This window comes from Schistocerca cancellata, chromosome 2 (genome assembly GCF_023864275.1).
Source record: "Schistocerca cancellata isolate TAMUIC-IGC-003103 chromosome 2, iqSchCanc2.1, whole genome shotgun sequence".
Classification (NCBI taxonomy): Eukaryota; Metazoa; Arthropoda; class Insecta; order Orthoptera; family Acrididae; genus Schistocerca; species Schistocerca cancellata.
In genome coordinates this window covers 599,312,876-599,338,742 of record NC_064627.1, presented here as the reverse complement: position 1 = coordinate 599,338,742, position 25,867 = coordinate 599,312,876, and the positions used below count along the sequence as shown (strand labels likewise).

Genomic DNA, 25,867 nt, shown 5'->3' with positions numbered 1-25,867 from the left:
ATTCAGTCTTCCACTTGTTCTTAATGTACATCCGTTGTTTGTGTCTTTTATCACTACAATAGGTACGGAAAAGTTTAGTGGGCACTTCTAAGTATGTAACTTTGGTACTATCCGCAATTATAATGCAGGAATGTAATGTTTTGACCTTAGATTAATTCTGTATACTTGAGAATTCCAGTAGGTGGTGATAGTAAGTTCAGAAGTGCGTAAAGTTTTGGGCTGCTGCAAACGATTTACTAAATGCTCAAAGTGGATACAGCGACCAGAAATCACTTAAAAATACGTCACCACTACATGTCGTAGACGCCCAGAATGGTATCTCACTGCTGAAATTCATAAATTCATACATATACCTTTGAGTCCTATCATTTTGCTAGGACTCGAGTATTGGCTTCCACAAACGGATATCATGAAAGCCTATAAAGAGAGGCTACGGAGATTTGTAACACAACCCAGGAATTTCAGTAGGAAGGAGGAGAGCGTGAAATTGATGGGATGACAGCAACAGCGGACGACAGCAGTCGACAACGGCCAGTTGCGCTCACGTATTTACAACAGCCTCGCCCAATGAACCATGGACCTTGCCGTTGGTAGGGAGGCTTGCGTGCCTCAGCGAGACAGTACTGTAGGTGCAACCACAATGGAGGGGTATCTGTAGAGAGGCCAGACAATCGTATGGTTCCTGAAGAGGAGCAACAGACTTTTCAGTAATTGTAGGACAACAGTCTGAATGAATAACTGATCTGGCCTTGTAACATTAACCGAAACAGCCTTGCTGTGCTGGTACTGCGAACGGCTGAAAACAAGGGGAAGCTACAGCAGTAATTTTTCCCGAGGGCATGCAGCTTTACTATCTGGTTAAATGATGATGGCGTCCTCTTGGGTAAAATACTCCTGAGGTAAAATAGTCCCCCATTCGAATCTCCGGGCGGGGACTACTCAAGAGGACGTCGTTATCAGGAGAAACAAAACTGGCGTCCTGCGGATCGGAGCGTGGAATGTCAGATCCCTTAATCGGGCAGGTAGGTTAGAAAATGTAAAAAAAGAAATGGATAGATTAAAGTTAGATATAGTGGGAATTAGTGAAGTTCGGTGGCAGGACGAACAAGACTTTTGGTCAGGTGAATACAGGGTTATAAATACAAAATAAAATAGGGGTAATGCAAGAGTACGTTTGATACTGAATAAAAAGAATAGGAGCGCGGGTAAGCTACTACGAACAGTATAGTGAACGCATTATTGTAGTCAAGAGAGACATGAAGCCCACACCTACGACAGTAGCACAAGTATATCTGCCAACTAGCTCCGCAGATGACGAAGAGATAAAAGAAATGTATAATGAGATAAAAGAAGGCAGACGAAAATTTAATAGTCATCGCGGACTGCAATTCGATAGCAGCAAAAGGAAGAGAAGGAAAGGTAGTAGGTGAATATGGAAAAGAGGTAAGGAATGAAAGAGGAAGCCGACTGGTAGAATTTTATTCGGAATATAACTTAATCATAGCTAACACTTGGTTTGAGAATGATGAGAGAAGGTTGTATACGTGGAAGAGGCCTGGAGCGACTGGAAGATTTCAGATACGTTATATAATGGTAAGACACAGATTTAGGAACAAGTTTTTAAATTTTAAGACATTTCCACCAGCTGATGTGGACTCTGAGCACAATTTATAGTCTATGAACTGTAGACTAAAACTGAAGAAACAGCAAAAAGATAGGAATCTAAGGAGATGGAACCTGAATAAGTTGAAGGACCCGGGGTTGTAGAGAGTTTCAGAGCGAGCGTTATGGAACTATTGACAAGAACGGGGGAAAGAAATACAGCAGAAGAAGAATGGGTAGCCTTGAGAGATGAAACAGTGAAGGAAGCAGAGGATGAAGTACCTAAAAAGACGAGAGCTGGTAGGAATCCTTGGGTAACAGAAGAGATACTGAATTTAATTGGTGAAAGGAGAAAATATAAAAGTGCATTAAATGAAGCAGGCGAAAAGGAATACAATCGTCTCAAAAATGAGCTCGACTGGATGTGCAAAATGGCTACGTAGGGATAGCTAGAGGACAAAATTAAGGATGTAGAGGCATGTATCACTACGGTCAAGATAGATACTGCCTACAGGAAAATTAAAGAGACCTTTGGAGGAAAGGGAAGCACTTGTGTGAGTATCAAGAGCTCATATGGAAACCCAGTTCTAAGCAAAGAGGGAAAGCAGAAAGGTGGAAGGCGTATATAGTGCGTCTATACAAGGGCGATGTACTTGAAGGCAATATTACGGAAGTGGAAGAGCAAGGAGATGAAGATGGAGATGTGATACTGCGTGAAGAGTTTGACAGAGCAGTGAAAGGTCTAAGTCGAAGCAAGGCCCCTGGAGTAGACAACATTCCATTAGAACTACTGACAGCGTTGGGAGAGCCAGCCATGGCAAAACCATCTACCATCTGGTAAGCAAGATGTATGAGACAGGCGAAATACCCTCAGAGTTCAAGAAGAATATAATAGTTCCAATCCCAAAGAAAGCAGGTGTTGACATGTGTGAAAAGTACCGAACTATCAGTGTAATAAGTCACGGATACAAAATACTAGCACGAATTCTTTACAGACGAATGGAAAAACTGGTAGACGCCGACCTCGGGGAAGATTAGTTTGGATTCCGTAGAGATATTGGAACATGTGAGGCAATACTGACCCTATGACTTATCTTAAAAGATAGATTAAGGAAAGGCAACCCTACGTTTCTAGCATTTGTAGACTTAGAGAAAGCTTTCGACAATGACAATGTTGATTGGAATACTCTCTATCAAATTCTAAAGATGGCAGAGATACAATACAGGGAGCGAAAGGCTATTTGCAGTTTCTACAGAAACCAGATGGCAATTATGAGTCGAGGGGCATGAAAGGGAAGCAGTGGTTGGGAAGGGAGTGAGACAGGGTTGTAGCCTATCCCCGATGTTATTAAATCTGTATATTGAGCAAGCAGTAAAGGAAACAAAAGGAAAATTTGGAGTAGCAATTAAAATCCATGGAGAAGAAATAAAAACTTTGAGGTTCGCCGATGGCATTGTAATTCTGTCAGAGACAGCAAATGACCTGGAAGAGCAGTTGAACGGAATGGGTAGTGTTTCGAAAGGAGGATATAAGACGTATATCAACAGAAGCTAAACTAGGGTAATGGAATGAAGTCGAATTAAATCACGTGATGCTGAGGGAATTAAGCTAGGAAATGAGACATTTAAGTATTAATGAGGTTTTCTATTTGGGGAGAAAAATAACTGATGATGGTCGAAGTAGAGAGGATATAAAATGTAGCCTGACAACGGCAAGGAGAGCGCTTCTGGAGAAGAGAATTTGTTACCATCGAGTATAGATTTAAGTGTCAGGAAGTCGTTTCTGAAAGTATTTGTATGGAGTGAAGCCGTATGGAAGTGAAACATGGTCGACAAATAGTTTAGACGAGAAGCTTTCGAACTGTGGTGCTAAGAAGATTGCTGAATATTAGATGGGTAGATCACGTAACTAATGATGCGGAACTGAATAGAATTGAGGAGAAGAGTAATTGTGGCACATCTTGACTAGAAGAAGGAATTGGTTGGTAGAACATGTTCTGAGGCATCGAGGGATCACCAATTTAGTACTGGAGGGCAGCGTGGAGGGTAAAAATCATAGAGGGAGACCAAGAGATGAATACACTAAGCAGATTCAGAAGGATGTAGGTTGCAGTAGGTACTTAGAGATGAAGAAGCTTGCAGACGAGAGTGTAGCATGGAGAGTCTCTATACTGAAGACCACAACAACAATTCACAACATGTGTCGTCATGGCACTGTGCAGAAGCACGCGGAAGCGGAATTACGCTGTGGTCAGTAGGGAGCGAAGGTGTGAATCGGACGTTCAATAAAAGGTACGATTACCCTTAAATTATGTCCTCCCCAGATGGGGATGAAACGTCGATCTTAAGGCGAAATCCATTCGATAACGGGATAACAGCTCGGAACGTTTTATTAATTGTGATATTTCCGGCCGTCAAAGTTTATATTTTACACTGCGTGAAATAACCACAGAAGTCAATGTTGGATATACGGCGAACGTATCCGTTAGGACAGTGCGACGAAATTTGGCGTCAATGTTCTATAGTAGCAGACGACCGACGCGAGTGCCATTGCTAATAGCACGATAACGCGGGCAGCGTGTCTCCTGGGCTCATGACCATGTCGGCTGATCCCTAGAGACTGGAAAAACGGTGGCCTCATCCCACGAGTTCCTATTTCAATAGGTAAAACCTGGTGAGAGGTTTCGAGTGTGGCACACACTCCGCGAAACCACGGAACCAATTTGTCAACAAGACACTGTGCATGCTGGTGGTGGCTCAAGAATGATGTGAGCTGTGCTTACATGAAATGGACTGGGCCCTCTGGTGTGACTGAACCGACCATTGACCAGAAATATTTTTATTCGGCTACTTGGAGACTATTTGCAGTCGTTTGCGTACTACATGTGCCCAATCGACAAGGAATTTTTATGGATGATAGTGGCCCATGTCACCGGGCCACAGTTATCTGCGACTGGTCTGAAGAACATTCTGGATACTTCGAGAGAATAATGTTGTCACTCATCGAACATTTATGGGATGTAACAGAGAGATTAGTTCGTGCATAAAACCTTGCACCCGTAACACTTTCGCAATTATCAACGGCTATAGAGGCAATACGGTTAATATTTCTGCGGGGGACTTCCAACGACTTCCAACGACTTCTTGAGTCCATACCAAGTCGAGGTGTTGCACTACATTGGGCAAAAGGAGGTCCGATACGATATTAGGAGGTATTCCAAGACTTTTTTCACCTCAGTGTATATTCAGAGTCAGAAATTGTCTCTGTATTTGTAACTACAGCAAAGTGGTTTACATTCCTTATTGAGGCTTTAATGAGTTTCTGCCTCGAATGCTTCACACTAACAATAAACAAAACTATTTCCACATCCATTACAATCACAAATCGGAGATTCACATTAAGAGTGTGACTTTGTGAGACAATCTTTGAAATCTACTTTTTCTTAAGAGAAATACGCTTATAAGCGCTGTCAAAGTGTTACCTAATGCTAAGGTAACTCGCGTGACTTTGAGCCCCACGTTAGGCGTCAAAAATATGGTAACATACAAATACGTCTTCCTCTGGTGTTAAAAATGTTGCTAACTGATAAGAAATAGGCAATACTGATAAAATTTAATGAAGTTCTTGTAGCTTCGGCGTCAGATCTGATCATTGTCGATTAAACCCAAACTTACCTCTGAAGGGTAAATGTACTGACCGTCGAATTGATTGAGAGGTGAAAACAGAAGCTATCATGTAAAGTAATTTGTTAAAAAATTAAGGAAAACAAGAACGTCGATAATACATGGTCTCAGGATGCGTAAGAGTCGGCGACTTTACCGAAGTCTTGGATCAGCTTTACTCGAAGGCGGCAAGTGGCTGTGTAGGTAGGCAGATTCTAGGCAATGGACGTTCATCTTTAGATGCGCGTGCCTGAGGCGGCAACTTGGCCTTGCAGCTCTCGAAAGAGCTGAATTGAGCCACGGACAAATAAACGTTATCCTGTTGTTGCGCCTGGTGTTCACTGTTGCCTGTGGTGAATGGCCTTCGCTCCTTCGCATAGTCCGGGGAGGATTAGAGCGGCTGTCTTCTGAAGGTCGCCACATGGTCTACATGTCCACAACAGGTAATTTACTACGAGGGATTCATTCTCTGACCAAGATATGTGCAGCCGTATAATACAGGCGGCGTTTCACGAATGCTAGTCAAGACTCGATTTGGCTACAAGAGTAGCGTCAGATTAAAAATGAATACCGACTTCCGAAAATGCACACAAGAAAAGAGCCAAATTCTAGTGACTTAAGGATTGGGCTGTAAGCGAAATCCTACAATCGCTTTGAAGGGGATTCTAATTGTAAGGGGCACGTGGAATCTAACAAGGAATCTTAGGATGTATGCGTGTAGTCACAAAGACAAGCAGTAAGTGTTATCAGGGCCATTAGCGAAGCCAGGAAATCAGTCAGAAGCTAAGAGCACCAATTTCAGAAACCAAGAACTAAAGACAAGCCGATAACATCACAAGAAGCAGTAGATGAAGATGATAAAACGGTTATAATGTCTCCAGGCTTCAAGACGCCGGGTTCCAAGTTAGTGCTAGCCAACAGAAGATGCGAGAACTGAAGTTATGTGTAACTTCTTGTCACTGATTGGTGAAATATTAGTGGAGGCCAATAGAAGATGCTTACTTGACTGCCCTTCTCCTCTCCATTCCGATTTCGAGGAAGATAAATTTCCGATTCTGTGCGCACACCTAGGAAACTCTCACGCTCCCTCAAGAAGTGTTTATTAACAACTTCACTATTTCGGAGAAATTTCGGACTTGTCTCGAAACAGCAGAGGACGGTGCTTCCGCTACGTTTGTTTCCTGTGGGCAGTGGGTCCAGCGACGCTGTTTGCTTTTCTCGTGCCGAAGAGACGACAGTCAGCGAGTTTCTCCTGCCAGTTGTGAGTCATTGAAAACAAAGACAAGCGGGATTTACGATTCTTGGCGTTTCGTCTGTACTGTCCGCCTCCCAGGACCGGAGAAGCTCGACCCCAACAGTAAACGCAGAAGCACTTCCTTTTGTGTTTGGGGACCAGCGCTTCTCGACGGCGAAACGTGTGACTTTGTAACTTAGTAAAATACACGCTACCGGTAGACGGCCAAGCATCGACGTCGACAACAATTCCACCACAGCTCAAACAAAAGCCTGAATTGTGACGGAGATACTAGCACGGCAAAGGAGAACACTTCCTTCACAGGCAGCTACAAGCTAAAGTCTTTTAGGTCATTTCGTTTCCAAATTACATAAGTCTTAGTTAATGCGTAAAAGAACTGATCAGCATTTAGCTGCGAACTCTTAACGTAAAAATCCCATAAAACAGGTTTCTGTAACTAGTTTTTTGACGAATTACACATGTAATGAGAAAGGATTAAATTATTAAATGACAGTAAAACAATTTATTTTTCGTTTTGTAGCATACAGGATGCTGTTAAAAGCAACGCAGACTTCAGCACAAGAGAAAATTTGCGAATTTGACATTCATTACGAACAGCAGTTTAATAATTGTCACTGTATGTAGACAGTTACCTGCCGGTAATGACAGGAATAGCTCAGATACCAAGACTTCAAGTCTGAATTAAGGTGGCTGTATTTTTAGACAATTTTCTCTCCAGCTGTATTATCTGATCAAAACTAGCCACTATTACTGAAGATTAATATGATGCGTGTCCAGACTTTACCTCCATGACGGCTTGACTCTGCTGGGGAGACTTCCAATGAGATGCTTGACTGTCTATGAATGAGTGGCAGCCCAGAATGAGGTTTTCACTCTGCCGAGGAGTGCGCGTTGATATAAAACTTCCTGGCAGATTAAAACTGTGTGCCGAACCGAGACTCGAACTCGGGACCTTTGCCTTTCATTGACAAGTGCTCTACCGACTGAGCTACCCAAGCACGACCCACGACCCGTCCTCACAGCCTCGTCTCCTACCTTCAAAACTTCACAGAAGCTCTTCTGAGAACCATGCAGAAGAGCTTCTGTAAAGTTTGGAAGGTAGGAGACGAGGTACTGGCAGAATTGAAGGTGTGAGGACGGGTTGTGGGTCGTGCTTGGGTAGCTCAGTTGGTAGAGTACTTGCCCGCGAAAGGCAAAGGTCCTGAGTTCGTGTCTCGGTCCGGCACACAGTTTTAATCTGCCAGGAAGTTTCAGTGGCAGACCACTCTTCCACAAGGTCTCACAGATGCACTGTCATGTTCATTCAGTCATCTTCTCCGAATTGTTTCCCTATTGTCTACAGTACACAATGCCGTATAGTGTATTAATCTCGTTCCGCATTAACGGTTTTCATAGAGTTCTTGTAAACAGCAAGCTCTTTATACACACGCAATAATAAGTGCTGTCGACAGGAGATCTCTGATTGAATCCATATTTCCAGATTTCCAGAAGACATTTGACACCGCTCCCCAAAAGTGACTTCCAAACGAATTGTATGCCAGTAGATTATCGTTTCAGTTGTGCGACTGGATTCCTCTTTTCCTGCCAGTAAGGTCACATTTTCATAGTAATCGACGGAAATTCAGCAAATCAAACAAAAGTGATATCTGGTGTTCCCCAAGGAAGTGTTATAGGCCATCTACTGTACCTAATCCATATAAACGATTTAGGGGACAATATGAACGGCCCTCTTGGATGTTTTGCAAACGATACTGTAATTTACCTCTAGTAAAGTCACCAGAAGACCAAAACTTGTTGGAGAATGATTTGGATAAGATATATGTCCGGTGCGAAAAGTAAAAATGAATTCTAAATAGTCAAAAATGTGAGGCCATCCACATGAGTACTAAAAGGAATCCGTTAAATTTTGGTAGCACGGTAAACCACACAATTGAAATTAATAACTAGTTATTACAATCACAAAGAACTTCAACTAAAACGATCGCACAGGAAGCGTTGTGGGAACGGTGAGCCAAAGAGTGCGTTTTATTGGCAGAACGCTGAGAAAATATAATAGGTCTACTAAAGAGGGTATCTATACTATGTTTGTCCGTCCTCTTCTGGAACACTGCTGCACGGTGTTGTATCCTACCAAGTACGATTGATGGAGCGCATCGAAAAAGTTCAAAGAAGGACAGCTCGTCTTGTGTTAGCGCGAAGTAGAGGAGACAGTGTCGCAGATGTGATCAACAATTTGGTGTCACAGCCATTTCAGCGCAATCTCTTCACGAAATTTCGATCTCAAATATTCTCCACTGTATGCCAAAATATTTTGTTGACGTCAACCTGCATAGAGAGAAATGATTATTGTACTAATATAAGAGAAATTACAGCACGATCAGAAGGATCTGAGTGTTGGTTTTTTGCGTGTGATATTCTGGAGTGGAAAGTTACAGATATAGTCTACAAGTGTTGTGATGAACCCTTTCCTAGGCTCAAAAATGGTTCAAATCGCTCTGAGCACTATGGGACTTAACTTCTGAGATCATCAGTCCCCTAGAACTTAGAACTACTTAAACCTAACTGACCTAAGGACATCACACACATCCATGCCCGAGGCAGGATTCGAACCTGTGACGGTAGTGGTCGCGCGGTTCCAGACTGTAGCGCCTAGAATCGCTCGGCCTCTCCGGCCGGCCCTCTCCTAGGCACTTAAATGTTAAGTGTAGAGTAAATTCTCTTTCAGGAAATAAGGATTCCAAATTTTCGTCTCCTTTTCCTATGTTAGACGCTCATGGCAAACCATTGGAAAACAAAAACAGGAACAGTCATATCCTTATGACTATAAGCATATTCCTTCCTCATTCCCGTTCCCTGAACTGAATCACTGCCGCCAATGGCATTCACATCATTCGAACGTTGAACTATAACCTTTCTGTATATTCCCATTCGTAGCAAATACACAACCTGTTCCAGAGAGTTGCTCCTGGTGGATGATTCAGTAACGATTTTAGCCGAGTATCGAGTTAGTAGCTAGCTTGATAAGAAGTCTGAGAAAGCCGTTGTGCCATTTAGCGCTTAGTCTAATTATTAAATAATATTGATAAATCAACTATTCATTGCATAATTCGATCCAAGTAACATACAGTTTCCATTATGAAGCAACGTAAATTGACGTTGTCGGTAAAAGATGATAAACCTTTCGCACTCAAGGATAAAGTGAGCAGTGTAACGTGAGGATGAGAGCCCGCGTGAGCCTCTAAACCTAGGCGACAGCCGTTCACCAGCTTATGCAGTGTAAATTCACTAGATTCATAGATTAAACTTTGAGAGCAAGTCGGCGGATCTGGAAAACCTAGTTTGATTTATGAAAGCACACATAGAGAAAAAGACGGTGATTGATCGAATAACAATTGTAACACCTTTGGGAAAGGGATCATATATGAAACTGTGCAAAGTGAGATTACAGAGCAGGGAGTGCTAAGAGAACTAAGATGGCAGACCATGAGTCAGTAGCTGAGCCAGCAGCGCAAGATGGGGAGGGGGTGGGAGGGTTTGTCAGATGTCGAACTATGAGAGGAAGATGCACCTCAGAGGTACAGAGATCGAAGTACAAGTCGAAGGTAACGGTTGTTGGGTACAGAGAGCCCTCTACGAGAACAGAATGGATACCGACTGCAGTGTCACCAAGCGGAGGGCTCCTCAACTAACTGTGGCAGCGACATACCGTAGCGGCCCCAAGAAGAGGCTGCCTGAACTCGGTGTAGTGATCCAGAACGCCCATTGCATTCTCACTGGCGTGTTTTGTCGGTGCCGTCGTGTAATCGACGCACTGATACTGGATTAAACTAGAGGTAGTTCCAGCAGCTGTGCGGGGCGTGCACACATGCGAGTGGCTAATTATTGAATTAGTTGAGCGGCAGAATATTTTCAGTACTTAGAATAAAGGGTATTTCTCATTCAATATTCGTTCTGGTGTGAAGAGTAAATTCATTCGATATTTATTCTAATGTGACGCAATACCATACAAGTAGTATTAATACATACTGATGTAATTTCGCTCATCCTAAATATTATTGCCTAATAAAACTGGTATCAAGTGTTTATAGCGTTTTAAATTACGAAGGACCTATACGAAAGATTTTTCATCAACATTTTATAATCTAACCTCACTACTGTTTCTGATATATAGTTTGATTTCAAATGAGTGTCCCCCAAGGTTCTGCGATGAACTTTTATTAGGATAGCTGTCGTAGTGTGGGAAAAGAGGACATCATCGATCTTAGCTGAAAAACTGGAAGTGTAGACCGAATTTTCGATTGCGCGAGCTAGAACTGGTGATTTCAATACTCACAGAGTCCTCATGAATCCATTAAAAATTTACTGTGGTGTCTTAATTTCTGTATGCCAGAAATACTGACGGTGAAATTTAAAAATTCCTGCTTGAAACAGATGTACAGTCGTGCTCAAAAGTATCCGAAAGAACTGAATTGCATTTCGCCTGATTCGCATGCAACCCACATAACGCAGCTGTCTAACAGGTCCTCTAAACGCTCCTTAGTACAGTCGTTTGAATGGCTTAAAAAATGGCTCTGAGCACTATGGGACTTAACTACTGAGGTCATCAGTCCCCTAGAACTTAGAACTACTTAAACCTAACTAATCTAAGGACATCACACACATCTATGCCCGAGGCAGGATTCGAACCTGCGACCGTAGCGGTCACGCGGTTCCAAACTGACGCGCTTAGAACCGCACGGCCACACCGGCCGGCAGTCGTTTGATTATTGAAAATGGCTCCAAAAAGCCACCCCTAGAAAATTCGACTCTGTATCACAATAACTCAAGATGTAAAGTAATAGCCCGCATCTCGTGGTCGTGCGGTAGCGTTCTCGCTTCCCACGCCCGGGTTGCCGGGTTCGATTCCCGGCGGGGTCAGGGATTTTCTCTGCCTCGTGATGGCTGGGCGTTGTGTGCTGTCCTTAGGTTAGTTAGGTTTAAGTAGTTCTAAGTTCTAGGGGACTGATGACCATAGATGTTAAGTCCCATAGTGCTCAGAGCCATTTTGTAAAGTAATACCACGATACTACAAATATCAGGGAACACCTTATCACACATAAGACTGTCATTAAGGCTTGTAAGCTCACATTTATTGCAATAAATGACATACCTGAAATGTTACCACTCTCATTATTACGTCAGATAGATAATGCACGTAGTAAGTTCGTCGTATTCACGACTTCCTCTTCTAAGTAACATACAGTACTTGTTATTTAACACAAAATGACATTAAAAATTTATGTTATTCACGAGAATAATGAACTTCAAATGACACGACGAACCGTCTCGTTCTGCATATGGGTTCAAACCCAGGTCATGCAGACTAAGATTTCGTGACTGACGGAAACTAACAGTCATTCCTGACTAGGCATACAGAGAGTGATATACCTCGATTTTAGACAGTGTCAGTTAGGAAATATCAACTTTAAATTACATAACGTAAACATTTTTACGGACGCGAATTCCTACCCAGCATCTATTGTCCCTGTTAACGAACTACGAGAGATGTTAAATGTTGCTTTTTCACAGGTAATTTACTTGAAATGCCGTGAGGGAAAGCTTGGTGTTGGACAGGGATTCGAACCCAGAACCTAATCGGATTGTTATCGAAGCACAATCAACTGTAACATATCGGATTTTCTCGGCAGTAGCTAGATGTTTTAAATGAAATGACAAGACGAAACATTAATTTTTTGCTTCTAGAGAAAACGAACGTTAAATATGGGTTTGTTACATCAGCAGCGACATGTGAGCATGTTTGAACTAGAAATAATATGACGAAGAGTTCAGTGCTGACTGGGAATCGAACCACACACATACCGTTGTTGACCACACACAAAGACACGTCAGCTACCGAATTTTTCTCCACCAGCAGCTCGGAATAACATCCTTGAACTTACAGTGATCTCGCTGGGAGTCAAAACCGTCAGATATCGTTAGTGTTGACAACGAATGAAAATGCATTAAAAATCAAAATTATTATCCACCAGCAGACAGGTGATCTCATGCTAGAGCTTGCTAATACATAATGAAAACTTTAGTGACTGGCCATCATTCGAAGCCATTCACGCGCAATATGTGGAGGTGTCGAGGAATCTGCAGTTTTGAACGAACAACAAATTGTAATCGAGCTGTGTTGTCACGAAGGGATTCCGGGTTAAGGGCAGTCTGAGTTGCATTCCAAGTTCAGAACCAATACAGAAGCTCAAATAAAAGATGGAATAAGGGTCCTGTGACCCTACATAGCGTTTGTTTCGTCACTAGAAATAAATAACTAGTATAAGAAAGGTTAATGGTGATAGAGTTCCCACATTTCGCCACTCCTGACTTTAATGTGGTTCAACCATACGTCTACTTGGTAGAGGAGGAATATCATGTTTAATGTGAATTTCAGACCACATTGCCATTATACCATCTTCACTTGGCGTAGCCAGAAGAGATTAGAATCTGCCTCTCCCTATTAAAAATCATAGACAGAAGTTGGAATCGAACGCAGACCATCATCATTGCAACCTATCACCAATCCAACAAACCACCAACGCCTCCTCTATATGACTCATTTTCTATCATAACACCGTTGCGACACACTCGATAAGAATTCTGACATACAGGCTCCCTGTAGTGGTTTGCAGCATGTTCAGTACATTCATTTACTTGGTTGACCGAATCGCCATGAACTAGCTGCCTCGGCTACCTAGTGCATACATTCGACTCTCTTTTGTAATCACCGAAATAAAATCACGTAACTGCCACCTACACAGAACTTCCAACAGTGTAGGATGCAGGAATTCAAATTGGAAGTGTTCCTTTCCAGTGACTACTCTATTGTGCCATCTGTTTGCTGAAAACGTCCTGCAGTGCAAAAGACAAGCTGTGACTGTCTGTCTCTCAGAGGTCTACATCCGGCCATATGGATTATCTCACAGCACTGTGGAATGCGGAAGTTCTGGAGGAACTGTTTTTGATTTCTGGTGGCGATCTAGCTAAATGACAGCTAGTAGCGTCACGATAAGTGTCGCGCACCATAGATAAGACGTCGCGAGTTCTATTACATTCGCTGCTACATTTTTTACAACGCAATTCAGCTGTCTGCTGAAGTTACCAATTTGATGGAACTTTGAACATAATTCCCTTCTCTTCTCAACCCAAAATAGCCGCATATGGAAATAGGGCTAACTTCTGCGACATTTTGTTCTTTTCAGGTTTAATGGACGCCCAGGCAGCATATGCATCTCGAAGCTTTTGTATTATGTATGGGGAGAGCGCATCGTGCCAAAATAGTCAGGAAAGTATTTTCTACATTATCTGTCGTCTGGTAGTGGCATTTTATAGTTCTTCAAACCTTGTTTGACAGCTTTAACTCAGAACAAGTTTTCTACATTCATGTAATCAATAAACTGCATGTGCATTGTCAGACTGTGAAACACGTATGTAACATAGCAGCGATGGCGAGGCATTGTAGCATCTGTGACCAGAGAGTATGCGCTTGACCGCGCGAGTGTTGCGAGCGGTTCTCAGTCTGTCGGTCAGTCGTTGCGAGTCTGTAGCTCTGTCTAGTTGAGGGCAGTACTCAGTCAGTAGTCGTTGAGAGCAGTTCAGTGGTAGTCGTCGTGGAGTACGCTAGTAGTCGTCATGCAGAGCAGTCTGTCGGCAACACTGGTCAAGATGCTGAATGAGGTATATTGTTAATTAAGGTAATCATCAGATAATGTAAAGTTTATTTATTGTAATTAATTTCCAACAAGTGCCCCAATAATAATTGTGATTTCAAAAGCAATTTTACAAAAAAAAAATTTATTTTAACGATTTCGTTCCAATTCCCTTAAACAAAAGTTCAGTTAAATTACAAAAAAAAAAGAATATTATTTGCAATGCAGTTCCTCCAAGCTGTGCGCAAGAATAAGAGCAGAAATTTGACTAGCAGTTACAATGAGGTAAGAATTTAATTCTGATTTTTGCACAGGGCCAAAGACCGATATTTCGGTTTAATTGAATTTTCATTATCACTGAGATTTTCTTATCACTGAATTGACTTTCATTATTTTCGTGAGGAATTTATACTTGGGTCAGATTGCTAATTTTTGTCTAATTGTCATTGTCAGTAAATTTCATTGCAGGGAGGTTTCACTTGGCTCCATTTATATTAAATAATAGTCTGTACGAAATTTTTGTGGGGAGGTTACACTTAGCGCAATGTCCATTAGCATTTCTATATAATATTTTCTTTTAAAATTTTTCTGGGGAGGTTACACTTGGCGACACCCAGTCCAGGATCGTATTTCGTTGAGAATCTTTTGAACAACAGTCAGATATCTGCTCTTATTTGCTTAGATATAATTAAGATTTGGCGCAATGCTTTTACTAATATTGTGACTTTCTTTCTACAGGTCAACGGCAATTCGTTGCTCTATTGTAGTTGTGTGTTGCTTTTGCATTTGTGCTTATTGTTTTGTGAATAATTGTGACTATTGTAAAAATGCCGCGAAAAACTGTGAATAGCGTATCGCGAGGTATTACGAACGAAACTACCGACTTAAATAATGTAACCGATAGTAATTGTGACGCGCAGTGTAATGATGATAATCATGCGTTCACTAACAATCAGTGCATTCCAACCACTAATGATGACTTTTACCTTAATGATGAACAAACGAACTCAATTGTCTCGTCTGTTAATGTGACGACAATTGATGACGCGGAGCGGTCTATAGTAATGAGCGCTGCCGAGCTTAACACACCCGATTTAGAAAATCCAAGTAATGTACATACAAATTTTTCTAGTGAAAATGAACAGTGTACTGGAAGTACGACGGATCTATTCAATTCCGAAATAGTGTCTGACAGTGTACATTCGACTGATAATCCTTTTTGTAGATTACAGAATGACCAAATGGTCACGCAAAACGCGACACTTGCAAATACACCGTCAAACGGTACAGAGAATGGAGTAGATAATGTTACATTGGGTCAAATTACGGCAATATTGCTACAAATTGTTGATCAGTATAAAGAGCGGAAGGAAATAATGGATGATGGTTTCAAACAATTGATGAAAGAACAAGAAAAGTTTTCCAAAAAACTTGATGAACAGCACAAACATCTTAGCGAAATGATTGATGAAAGTTTCGACAACCATTTCAAACAACTTAGCGAAACGATTGATGAGAGTTTCAAACTGACGAGCGAAAAACTAGACAACCTTAACGAACAGAACAAACAAGTTAGTGAACAGATTACAGCTGTTACCGTGCAATGTCAGGACACTAAAAAACAATTACGTGAGGATACTGAGGCTTGTGCTAAAAACAGTAATAAAGAAGTTGGCACTGTAGCACAAGAAGTGAGTAGCACACGCGTAGGTACAACAGAATCACATAAAGACAAGATTAATGCAGTCACTGAACAATGCCGTAAAAACACAGTACAGATACGCAACGAGTTTAACTTAGAGTCAGTGGAAGTTTCACACACTCCGAATACGGAAGTTGACGAGAAATTTGCACGACACAACAACCAAATTGACGAAAGTATTACAGTAACAGAATTGACAATTATTTCAGTCACCAATACGTCACAGAACCCGCCACGTTGCGAGCATTTGTCAGACTCGCGCAACGCGTATAATGTGAGCAATTTACAGAGACTACGCGACTTAAAATCTGAAAAGCTACGTAACTTGAAGTACGAAATGACACAGACAAACAGATTCTCACACAAACGTGAACGTGTTCTCAAATTCAGTGACGAGAACGTTGATTACGAGCAATTTTTATCCGTAAGAAAAACTAAGGAATTTAATAATGACAGAGCACAGATACACGATTTGAACTGTATACGACGATTTATTTTTGTACTTTCACCGCTATTACCTGTAACGCAGAAACTAGCTTTGAACAGGATACGACAATTTGCTCTTGAATTTTTACCAACATTTCGTGTAATGCAAAAACCTGAATTAATATGGATACAGCAATTCATTTCTGAAGTTTTACCGGCATTGCCTGTAAGGCAAAAGTTGAAAAGTATTTGCAGTGCGTAATTAACCTCAGGGGATTCATTACACTTTAATGAATATGTGCCGTAGCGAGCATAGGGCCCCGAGCTGTAGTAGTGCTGTTTCATCTTTAGTTTTCTGCACTGCTGCCTTCTCTTCTACTATCCTTTATATCTATCAAAACCGCTCTTTAACTATTGCTCTATTTAGAATTAAGAATATGTAAAGAAAACCGGATTTGACAAGTTATACCGAAAGTGACAATTTTTATTAGGCACTCCAGAATTACCAGCGTAATTTTGACATCCGGGAAAATTTTAATCATCAGTACGTGTAAAATTATCAGCAACAGTAAACACATTTTGGTAACAATAGACGTTTTCCACCGTAACAGCATGAAAGTCAGCCGCTTAGCATACGTAACCAACAATGCAGTCTACAAGGTCAACCAAACTTTAATGTTTCGCCGCGTGCACGTATAGTCCCAGCTACAACAAATAGTAGCGCACGGCAGCAAGGAAATAACTATGTATAAAAAAAAAAAACAGTATTTCAATCTCTATCGCAATGCGCCGTATGGAAATGACTATCACGACATACGTAAAATTAATTAGCACAATTTTCAGCGTACATTCAATAACACGTCAGATAGAATATGATTAAATACAGTACAGGTTGCATATTCCAAAAATGTAAGCAATACTTTCGACACACAGAATCTTGTCCACGAAAATGTTATTTGAAATACGCTTTGTTGAATGCACCACACGTATGTAACATAGCAGCGATGGCGAGGCATTGTAGCATCTGTGACCAGAGAGTATGCGCTTGACCGCGCGAGTGTTGCGAGCGGTTCTCAGTCTGTCGGTCAGTCGTTGCGAGTATGTAGCTCTGTCTAGTTGAGGGCAGTACTCAGTCAGTAGTCGTTGAGAGCAGTTCAGTGGTAGTCGTCGTGGAGTACGCTAGTAGTCGTCATGCAGAGCAGTCTGTCGGCAACACTGGTCAAGATGCTGAATGAGGTATATTGTTAATTAAGGTAATCATCAGATAATGTAAAGTTTATTTATTGTAATTAATTTCCAACAAGTGCCCCAATAATAATTGTGATTTCAAAAGCAATTTTACAAAAAAAAAATTTATTTTAACGATTTCGTTCCAATTCCCTTAAACAAAAGTTCAGTTAAATTACAAAAAAAAAAGAATATTATTTGCAATGCAGTTCCTCCAAGCTGTGCGCAAGAATAAGAGCAGAAATTTGACTAGCAGTTACAATGAGGTAAGAATTTAATTCTGATTTTTGCACAGGGCCAAAGACCGATATTTCGGTTTAATTGAATTTTCATTATCACTGAGATTTTCTTATCACTGAATTGACTTTCATTATTTTCGTGAGGAATTTATACTTGGGTCAGATTGCTAATTTTTGTCTAATTGTCATTGTCAGTAAATTTCATTGCAGGGAGGTTTCACTTGGCTCCATTCATATTAAATAATAGTCTGTACGAAATTTTTGTGGGGAGGTTACACTTAGCGCAATGTCCATTAGCATTTCTATATAATATTTTCTTTTAAAATTTTTCTGGGGAGGTTACAACTGTTATAGATAACATCAGGGAATTCGCATATATCGTTGATGATTAATTTCTCTCCATTGTGTAGTATTGTTTTAATAACACTAAAAGACACCTTACGAAAACTGTGCACTGCATTATAAGAAATGATATAAAACTAGCCACGATAACCTTACATAACCTCACGGCGAAAGTCTCTTTGATAAAACTGAGTATCTGTACACAAGCGTGCATCTATCGGCACGAATTAGTAAAATACTACTCACTTAGATTTCGATTGGGTCTGGGTTTAATTGGTGTGCTGTGTCATACCCAACAGGTATGCAAATGTGGCATTTCGTAAATAAAGTTATGTATGCCTATAGACCCAAAATTTGCTTGTCAGCAGCGGAACGAGGCGTTACCTGTAGTGCAGCATTGTAAGTTTTTCACCATTGCACTATGAGCTGGAAGTATTTTCTTGCGATTTCCTTATCGATGTTTGATCTGACTGCTTGTAGCTCTTTCACAGATGGGATAATAATGTTACATTCGGCGAGAATGGAACAACGAACCATAACAGACGATTTTTCAGAGGTCCGCACACCACCGCAGAGCTAGCGAAGAGGTACGTGTTCTCGTTTCCTCTTACGAACCAACAGTGGCTAGAACTCGTAAACCGCTATTTAAAGGATGAGTTTAGTTGCGATTTCCACATGCAACGACTTTTCTGGGCAGAAAACCGTAAATTTACAATCTTTTTTTACACCTCAAGCGATAATAACTCAGATTATTCAATAGAAATGACAGGAAAAATCAAGTGAACTTTGAGGCTTAATTCCGTGCACACCAGGAAGTAACACATCGATCACAGAGTTGCCAAATATACCTTGCCTTGTTGCCAAATCTCAGTTACAGTACTAGCAGGAAGAAGACGAACCGATGTGATCCTATAGCGGGCTGGGAAGTAACCATAGCTGGCCTCTCAAAGACGCGGCTGCTACGGCCTGGAATACGTAATGCGTCTGATTCGCATTTCTGTAACCAGGTTTAGGGACTGGAGCGTAGTTACTAATAATACTCAGAACTGACTGCAATCTATGCATCTTAAATCAGTAACTCTCAGAGTTGTTTTTATATTTCTTTCGTAACTGTACCCAAAACTAAGAAACACATTAACGTAAGTTTTCGTGCCTCGCCGATAAAATAATTAAGGCATGTGTGTGTGTGTGTGTGTGTGTGTGTGTGTGTGTGTGAGAGAGAGAGAGAGAGAGAGATGAGAGAGGAGAGAGAGAGAGAGAGAGAGAGAGAGAGAGAGAGAGACAGGCAGACAGAAGTAAAGATAAAAAAGAATGCGAGAGACGGTAAAAAAATTATTGTAAAGAATTTGAATACCCGTATGTAAGAAATCTTTCATTAAAATAACACATTCCACATTATTACCTATAGCCATTTAAAGGAACAGGGTCTTATTTTACGTGTACTTGATTGAACTAGAGACGTTGAAAAATTTGGTGCTGGACTGTGATTCGGATTCGTATCTCCTCTTTCGAGGATCTGAATCTCTCGGAACAGTATAGTCCAATCATTTCGTTCCTTTTTCCAAGACAGCAATCTTCTCTAGGTCTCCTCCAAAGGTGAGTATGTAGGTCCGATTCCTGATCCAGTACAAAAATACTCATAATTTCATTTCAAGCCCTATCACGTTTTCACCGGCCTGCTAGTGAAAATTAACGTGTATTTTTAATGTCTGTTCATGTGTTGCCAACAATTTCTGGTCAAACACGCACACGTCTTACTGTTGGTGAGTAAGCAATTGATACTTAAGCTGTATTCGTGGACGATAAAGAAGAACGATAGGAGTGCGTGTCGATTGTCGCTCAGGCACAAAATCTGTATCCTCATTTTAAATTCAAACACCTAGCAGCTGGTAAGAAAAACCGATGCTTAACATTTGATTTTCTTAGTTAACAATCCGATTACGTGTTGGGTTCGTACCTCCGTCACAGAACTTCACATCATGCACGTCATCTTTACATGCATACACACTTTGTTACTTTTGAATGGAGGTATATCAGACATTTTTCGTGGTTAGTTAACAGGGATCCAAGGGTCTTGATTGGAGTCCCGGTTCATTACAAAAACTGTCGTCATTTATTTTCAAGTTTACATTTGGTTACTGATATTGGCGAAAATTTCGGTAATTCATGACTCTTCACGGCTAGTCAGCAATGTGATATGATTGAAGTAGATGAGATTAATACTTGTTCCATAGATCATCAATACGACATTTCGTAGTAATGTGGACTGTGTTATTTTAATTAAAGATTTCTTACATACTGGTATTCAATTTCCTTACAAACATTTTTTACAGTCTCTCGCATTCTTTTTTATCTTTATTTCTGTCTGTCTGTGTCTCCCTCTCTCTCTCTCTCTCTATCTCTCTCTCTGTCACACACACACTCACACGCACACACACACACACACACCTGCTTTAATTACTTTTATTTGTCTGTTGTGCTCGACTATCGGCGAGGCACGGAAACTTACGTTAATGTGTTTCTTAGTTTTGAGTACAGTTACGAAAGAAATATAAAAACAACTCTGAGAGTTACTGATTTATGATGGTTAGTTTGCAGTCAGTTCTGAGTATTATTAGTAACTACGCTCCAGTCCCTAAACCTGGTTACACAAATGCGAATCAGACGCATTACGTATTCAAGGCCGTAGCAGCCGCGTCTTTGAGAGGCCAGCTTTGGTTACTTCCCAGCCAGCTACAGGATCACATCGGTTCGTCTTCTTCCTGCTAGTACTGTAACTGAGATTTGGCAACAAGGCAAGGTATATTTGGCAACTCTGTGATCGATGTGTTACTTCCTGGTGTGCACGGAATTAAGCCTCAAAGTTCACTTGATTTTTCCTGTCATTTCTATTGAATAATCTGAGTTATTATCGCTTGAGGTGTAAAAAAAGATTGTAAATTTACGGTTTTCTGCCCAGGAAAGTCGTTGCATGCGCAACTAAACTCATCCTTTAAATAGCGGTTTACGAGTTCTAGCCACTGTTGGCCTCGTAAGAGGAAACGAGAACACGTACCTCTTCGCTAGCTCTGCGGTGGTGTGCTGACCTCTAAAAATCGTCTGTTGTGGTTCGTTGTTCCATTCTCGCCGAATGTAACATTATTATCCCATCTGTGAAAGAGCTACAAGCAGTCAGATCAAACATCGATAAGGAAATCGCAAGAAAATACTTCCAGCTCATAGTGCAATGGTGAAAAACTTACAATGCTGCACAACAGGTAACGCCTCGTTCCGCTGCTGACAAGCTAATTTTGGGTCTCTAGGAATACATAACTTTATTTATGAAATGCCACATTTGCATACCTGTTAGGTATGACACAGCACACCAATCAAACACAGACCCAATCGAAATCTAAGTGAGTAATATTTTACTAATTCGTGCCGATAGATGCACGCTTGTGTACAGATACTCAGTTTTATCAGACTTTCGCCGTGAGGTTATATAAGGTTATCGTGGGTAGTTTTATTTCATTTCTTATAATGCAGTGCACAATTTTCGTAAGGTGTCTTTTAGTGTTGTTAAAACAATACTAAACATGAGAGAGAAATTAATCATCAACGTTATATGCGAATTCCCTGATGTTATCTATGACAGTCTGACAATGCACGTGCAGTTTATTGATTACATGAATGTAGAAAACTTGTTCTGAGTTAAAGCTGTCAAACAAGGTTTGAAGAACTATAAAATGCCACTACCAGACGACAGCTAATGTAGAAAATACTTTCCTGACTATTTTGGCACGATGCGCTCTCCCCATACATAATACAAAAGCTTCGAGATGCATATGCTGCCTGGGCGTCCATTAAACCTGAAAAGAACAAAATGTCGCAGAAGTTAGCCCTTTTTCCCCATGCGGCTTGTTTGGGTTGAGAAGAGAAGGGAATTATGTTCAAAGTTCCATTAAATTGGTAACTTCAGCAGACAGCTGAATTGCGTTGTAAAAAATGTAGCAGCGAATGTAATAGAACTCGCGACGTCTTATCTATGGTGCGCGACACTTACCGTGACGCTACTAGCTGTCATCTAGCTAGATCGCCACCAGAAATCAAAAACAGTTCCTCCAGAACTTCCGCATTCCACAGTGCTGTGAGATAATCCATATGGCCGGATGTAGACTTGTGAGAGATACAGTTACAGCTTTTCTTTTGCACTGCAGTACGTTTTCAGCAAACAGATAGCGCAATAGAGTAGCTGAACTGGATAGGAACACTTCCTATTTAAATTTCTGCATCCTGCACTGTTGGAAGTTCTGTGTAGGTGGCAGTTACGTGATTTTATTTCGGTGATTACAAAATAGAGTCGAATGTATGGACTGGGTAGCCGAGGCAGCTAGTTCGTGACAACACAGCTCGACTACAATTTGTTGTTTGTTCAAAACTGCAGATTCGTCAACATCTGCACAACTAACCTAAGGACATCACACACATCCATGCCCGAGGCAGGGTTCGAACCTGCGACCGGACCGGTCGCGCAATTCCAGAGTGAGGCGCCTAGAACCGCTCGGCCACTCTGGCCGCCGAAATCGAATGATAAGGTAATTGAGACCCATTACAATTTTATTCAATACAACGGAGATAAATACTGTACGATATCACCTTTTCTAATCTATTAACATAATTCACCTCACTTTACCAGCAAGTGATGATTTCAGGTGGCAAGAGTTTTTCCCAAACAGAGACGTAAAAAGACGACCTTAAGAATGTGATTAACTTGAAGTGGATTTAGTGGTTTAGACTTGCTGGGAACTAGGTGAACGCTTGCGTGTGTTTCACTGAGTGATGAACTAAGAAATAAGAAAACAAGATGATGAAGTTTTAAGTCCGTGGATTTTACGAAGTAATGGTGCAGTGTATGACTAGTTTGTAACGTTTGTATGAGTGGGAATTCAGATACGTATGCAAAAAATACATACAATAACGTATTAAAAAATGATTACCTGACGGTAGCTAGAACAAATAATAAAAGAATGTATTTGGTAGTCAACTAAGTGAGTCGTGTAATAGCATTTTTAAAGGCCTTGTACGGGATCATCATTGTTAGTTGGGCGCAAACCTAACACCGCCGCTGCGTCAGATAAATATGATGATGGCAGAAAAGTCCATTGTCTCAATTTAATTTTAGTTCTATGATTCCACCTGGCAGTATACTCTGAAGCAATTCAATTACATAACCTGCTTTTTTCACCAAACTCAACGAATAATTTTCCTCTTAAGAACCTAAAGCCGTCATTCGCTTAATTTCTGCGCAAATACGGTAGATGGCATCTACAGTCAACTTTATTGTTAATTGTAACATTTGAAACTAACCAACGTTTATCAAATTTTGATAGTCTTCAGGCTTTTCTTCGACTAGTTAAGACAGTTTTTGTGATTTTCACACGGCTGATTGATATACAATTATTCTGCTGTGGTCGTTATGTACAAAGACTGACAGAGGAACTCTATATGTTTGTGGCTGTACTTGCGTTGTATGTCGTAATTACTGTGTTCCGGCCTTTAGAAAAGTGTAGACATTTATGACCAGTGCAGTCGGAAAAAGTAAACGTTCTTCGCTCTTCGTACTGCCTAGTAGTGTTTGTGATATTAAAATGTTACGCATTTCAATAAACATCCTGTCTGGAGCTATGATCATAAAATTTGAATCTGCTTTTTCTACAAGTTTTAAATCACCCCAAAAAAGATACATACTTAGTGATTTCTACATCCCGTAGTTTTACCTGTCCCCAGGAGCATTAAGTGGATGGTGATAGCTGCTTACCTGGAATCGGAGGTCTCCAACTGGTGGCTCCGCGTAGGGAATTCCTTCAAACCTGTACATGGGTTTCCCTGTATACGTTTCACCCATCTGACCTCTCAGTGTGCCTTCCTCTGTGTCGACTGTAAGATACTCAACAGCCTGTGAAAGAATCAAGTACAACATTTAAAATAACATAATAATAAGAAATGTTTACACACTAGATTAAGAACTGGGGACCCATTTCACGTCTTGAAAAGCTGCTCTGAAACTTGTAGTATGTTATCTGTGCAGTGCACGGAAAAACCAATAGCGAACTGTCTGCAAGGCATTAGAGAGGAGAGTGTGTGTATACACGATCATCAGACTTTATGGAAGATGTGTAGACATTAAAGAAATACAAGGGGTGCAATGGTTATTTGAGCGTCACAGGAGTACTGTCACGCAACGAAGCTTTCAGTGGGCCGTGAAGTAAGTCCTGATGGCTTACAAAATACAAAAATGAACTGAGTCTGTTGAGAATTTAATGTTTCTCTGTGGCATTTTAGAACGTCTAAATGTCTTATGTTGGAGACAGCTATGACGACGAATTAAAATTCTAGACTTTTTTCTGAATCTGAAGCTAATACTGTGGAACAAATCACTAATATTAGTCACTGGTGACTGTGTGATTTCCTTGTTTTGACACATTCATTATTATATCACTGAGAATAGAATGCATAGTGCGAAAAGTAATGAACTGTCCTGAGGAAATGAATACTCACTGATATAGCGACTGGTATTAAACAGAGGTTTAAAAGAACGAATAAGCGAAGTGCCGCCATCGTCATAGAGAGCTCCTTTACTTCAGCGATAGCTGTTGGTGAACGAAGTGAGTATCTTTGTCTCAGTTCTCACAGATATATAGTATTGTCACTAATGACCTGTTACGAGGAAAAAAATAAAGGAGAACAACCTACACCTAGATTATATCACGTGAAAAAGTAATCGGCCAATCATGTGATTTAGAGCGCTTCCTTGACGTAATCTGCAGATAAATTGTGTTATCAATGTTATCGTATTTCTGTGCGTCATGGGAAATTAAAAGAAGATTAGTTAGATAACTGAACTGTAAGAAATTTTATATGTTAACTAGGAGAGTTCAAAGATGTGCTCCTCTAATGAAATAACTGGAATTGACAGGAAATGAAATGGGCTATTTTGACTAAGAAGGTAAAATGTGAAACAATTTGTTTGAATATACATCAAGGTGTATTTTATAAAATAACTGTGGGAATCAACAGCACTAGTGACCGTGTATGCATATAGAACAAGAGATAAGTCGATTAGTCCAAAAGACAACATTTTATCACATTGGCGGACTTTGCTTGAAGTCAGATATTCGTTTACATTGTTTTCATTATTGCACATCTTCTGTTCTGAAGCCATTTTCAAATGTTTGCCTGTGTACAACCCCTCAAAGTGGTTTTAGTTTGGTCAAAGTGTTATGATTCAAAAAAATCACACAAATTATGAAGTAACTGTAAGAAACTGGCCACGTTATGAGACTTCGGAATTAGACGTTCACAATTGTATCTAGACAGTAGTAATTCAGCATGACGCTAGGGAACGGGGGTACTATTAGACTACATAAAACTACACTAGAAGGCTGGAAGAAAAGAAGGTGCAACACATCAAAATCAATAAGGGAGTTACTTATAAAGAAGAGGACAAAACTTTGAGTTCACATTGTATGGAAAACAAATAGGAGGATTAAGGGGAAATGTGGTAGGTACCATGCTAAAGTTGTAATGGAGAACGGTAATCACCTGACCAACAAGAGAGGTGTCGTTCGGACTATGGAGGAGAACTGCGCTCAAATCACCATCAGCGGCAGATGGGACCTGGCTTGGGTCGCTACCGCGTTTCTGTTGAGAGGGATAGTTGAGTCTTCGGTTTCACCAATGATGA

At 40.7% G+C, this 25,867-nt stretch overlaps 1 protein-coding gene across 1 annotated transcript in view; it reads right to left on the bottom strand.

Annotated features, from left to right (window-relative positions):
- The window catches only part of LOC126162237 (esterase FE4-like), a 74,720-nt gene extending 49,897 nt beyond the window's left edge, over positions 1 to 24,823 (bottom strand). The window contains exons 1-2 of the mRNA XM_049918609.1: positions 24,682 to 24,823; positions 23,942 to 24,079 (exon numbers count right to left, since the gene is read on the bottom strand). Coding sequence (XP_049774566.1) covers positions 23,942 to 24,079; positions 24,682 to 24,747 — 204 coding nt within the window. The 5' untranslated portion in view covers positions 24,748 to 24,823. The remainder of the gene's footprint in view (positions 1 to 23,941; positions 24,080 to 24,681) is intronic.
- Positions 24,824 to 25,867: the final 1,044 nt, after the last annotated feature.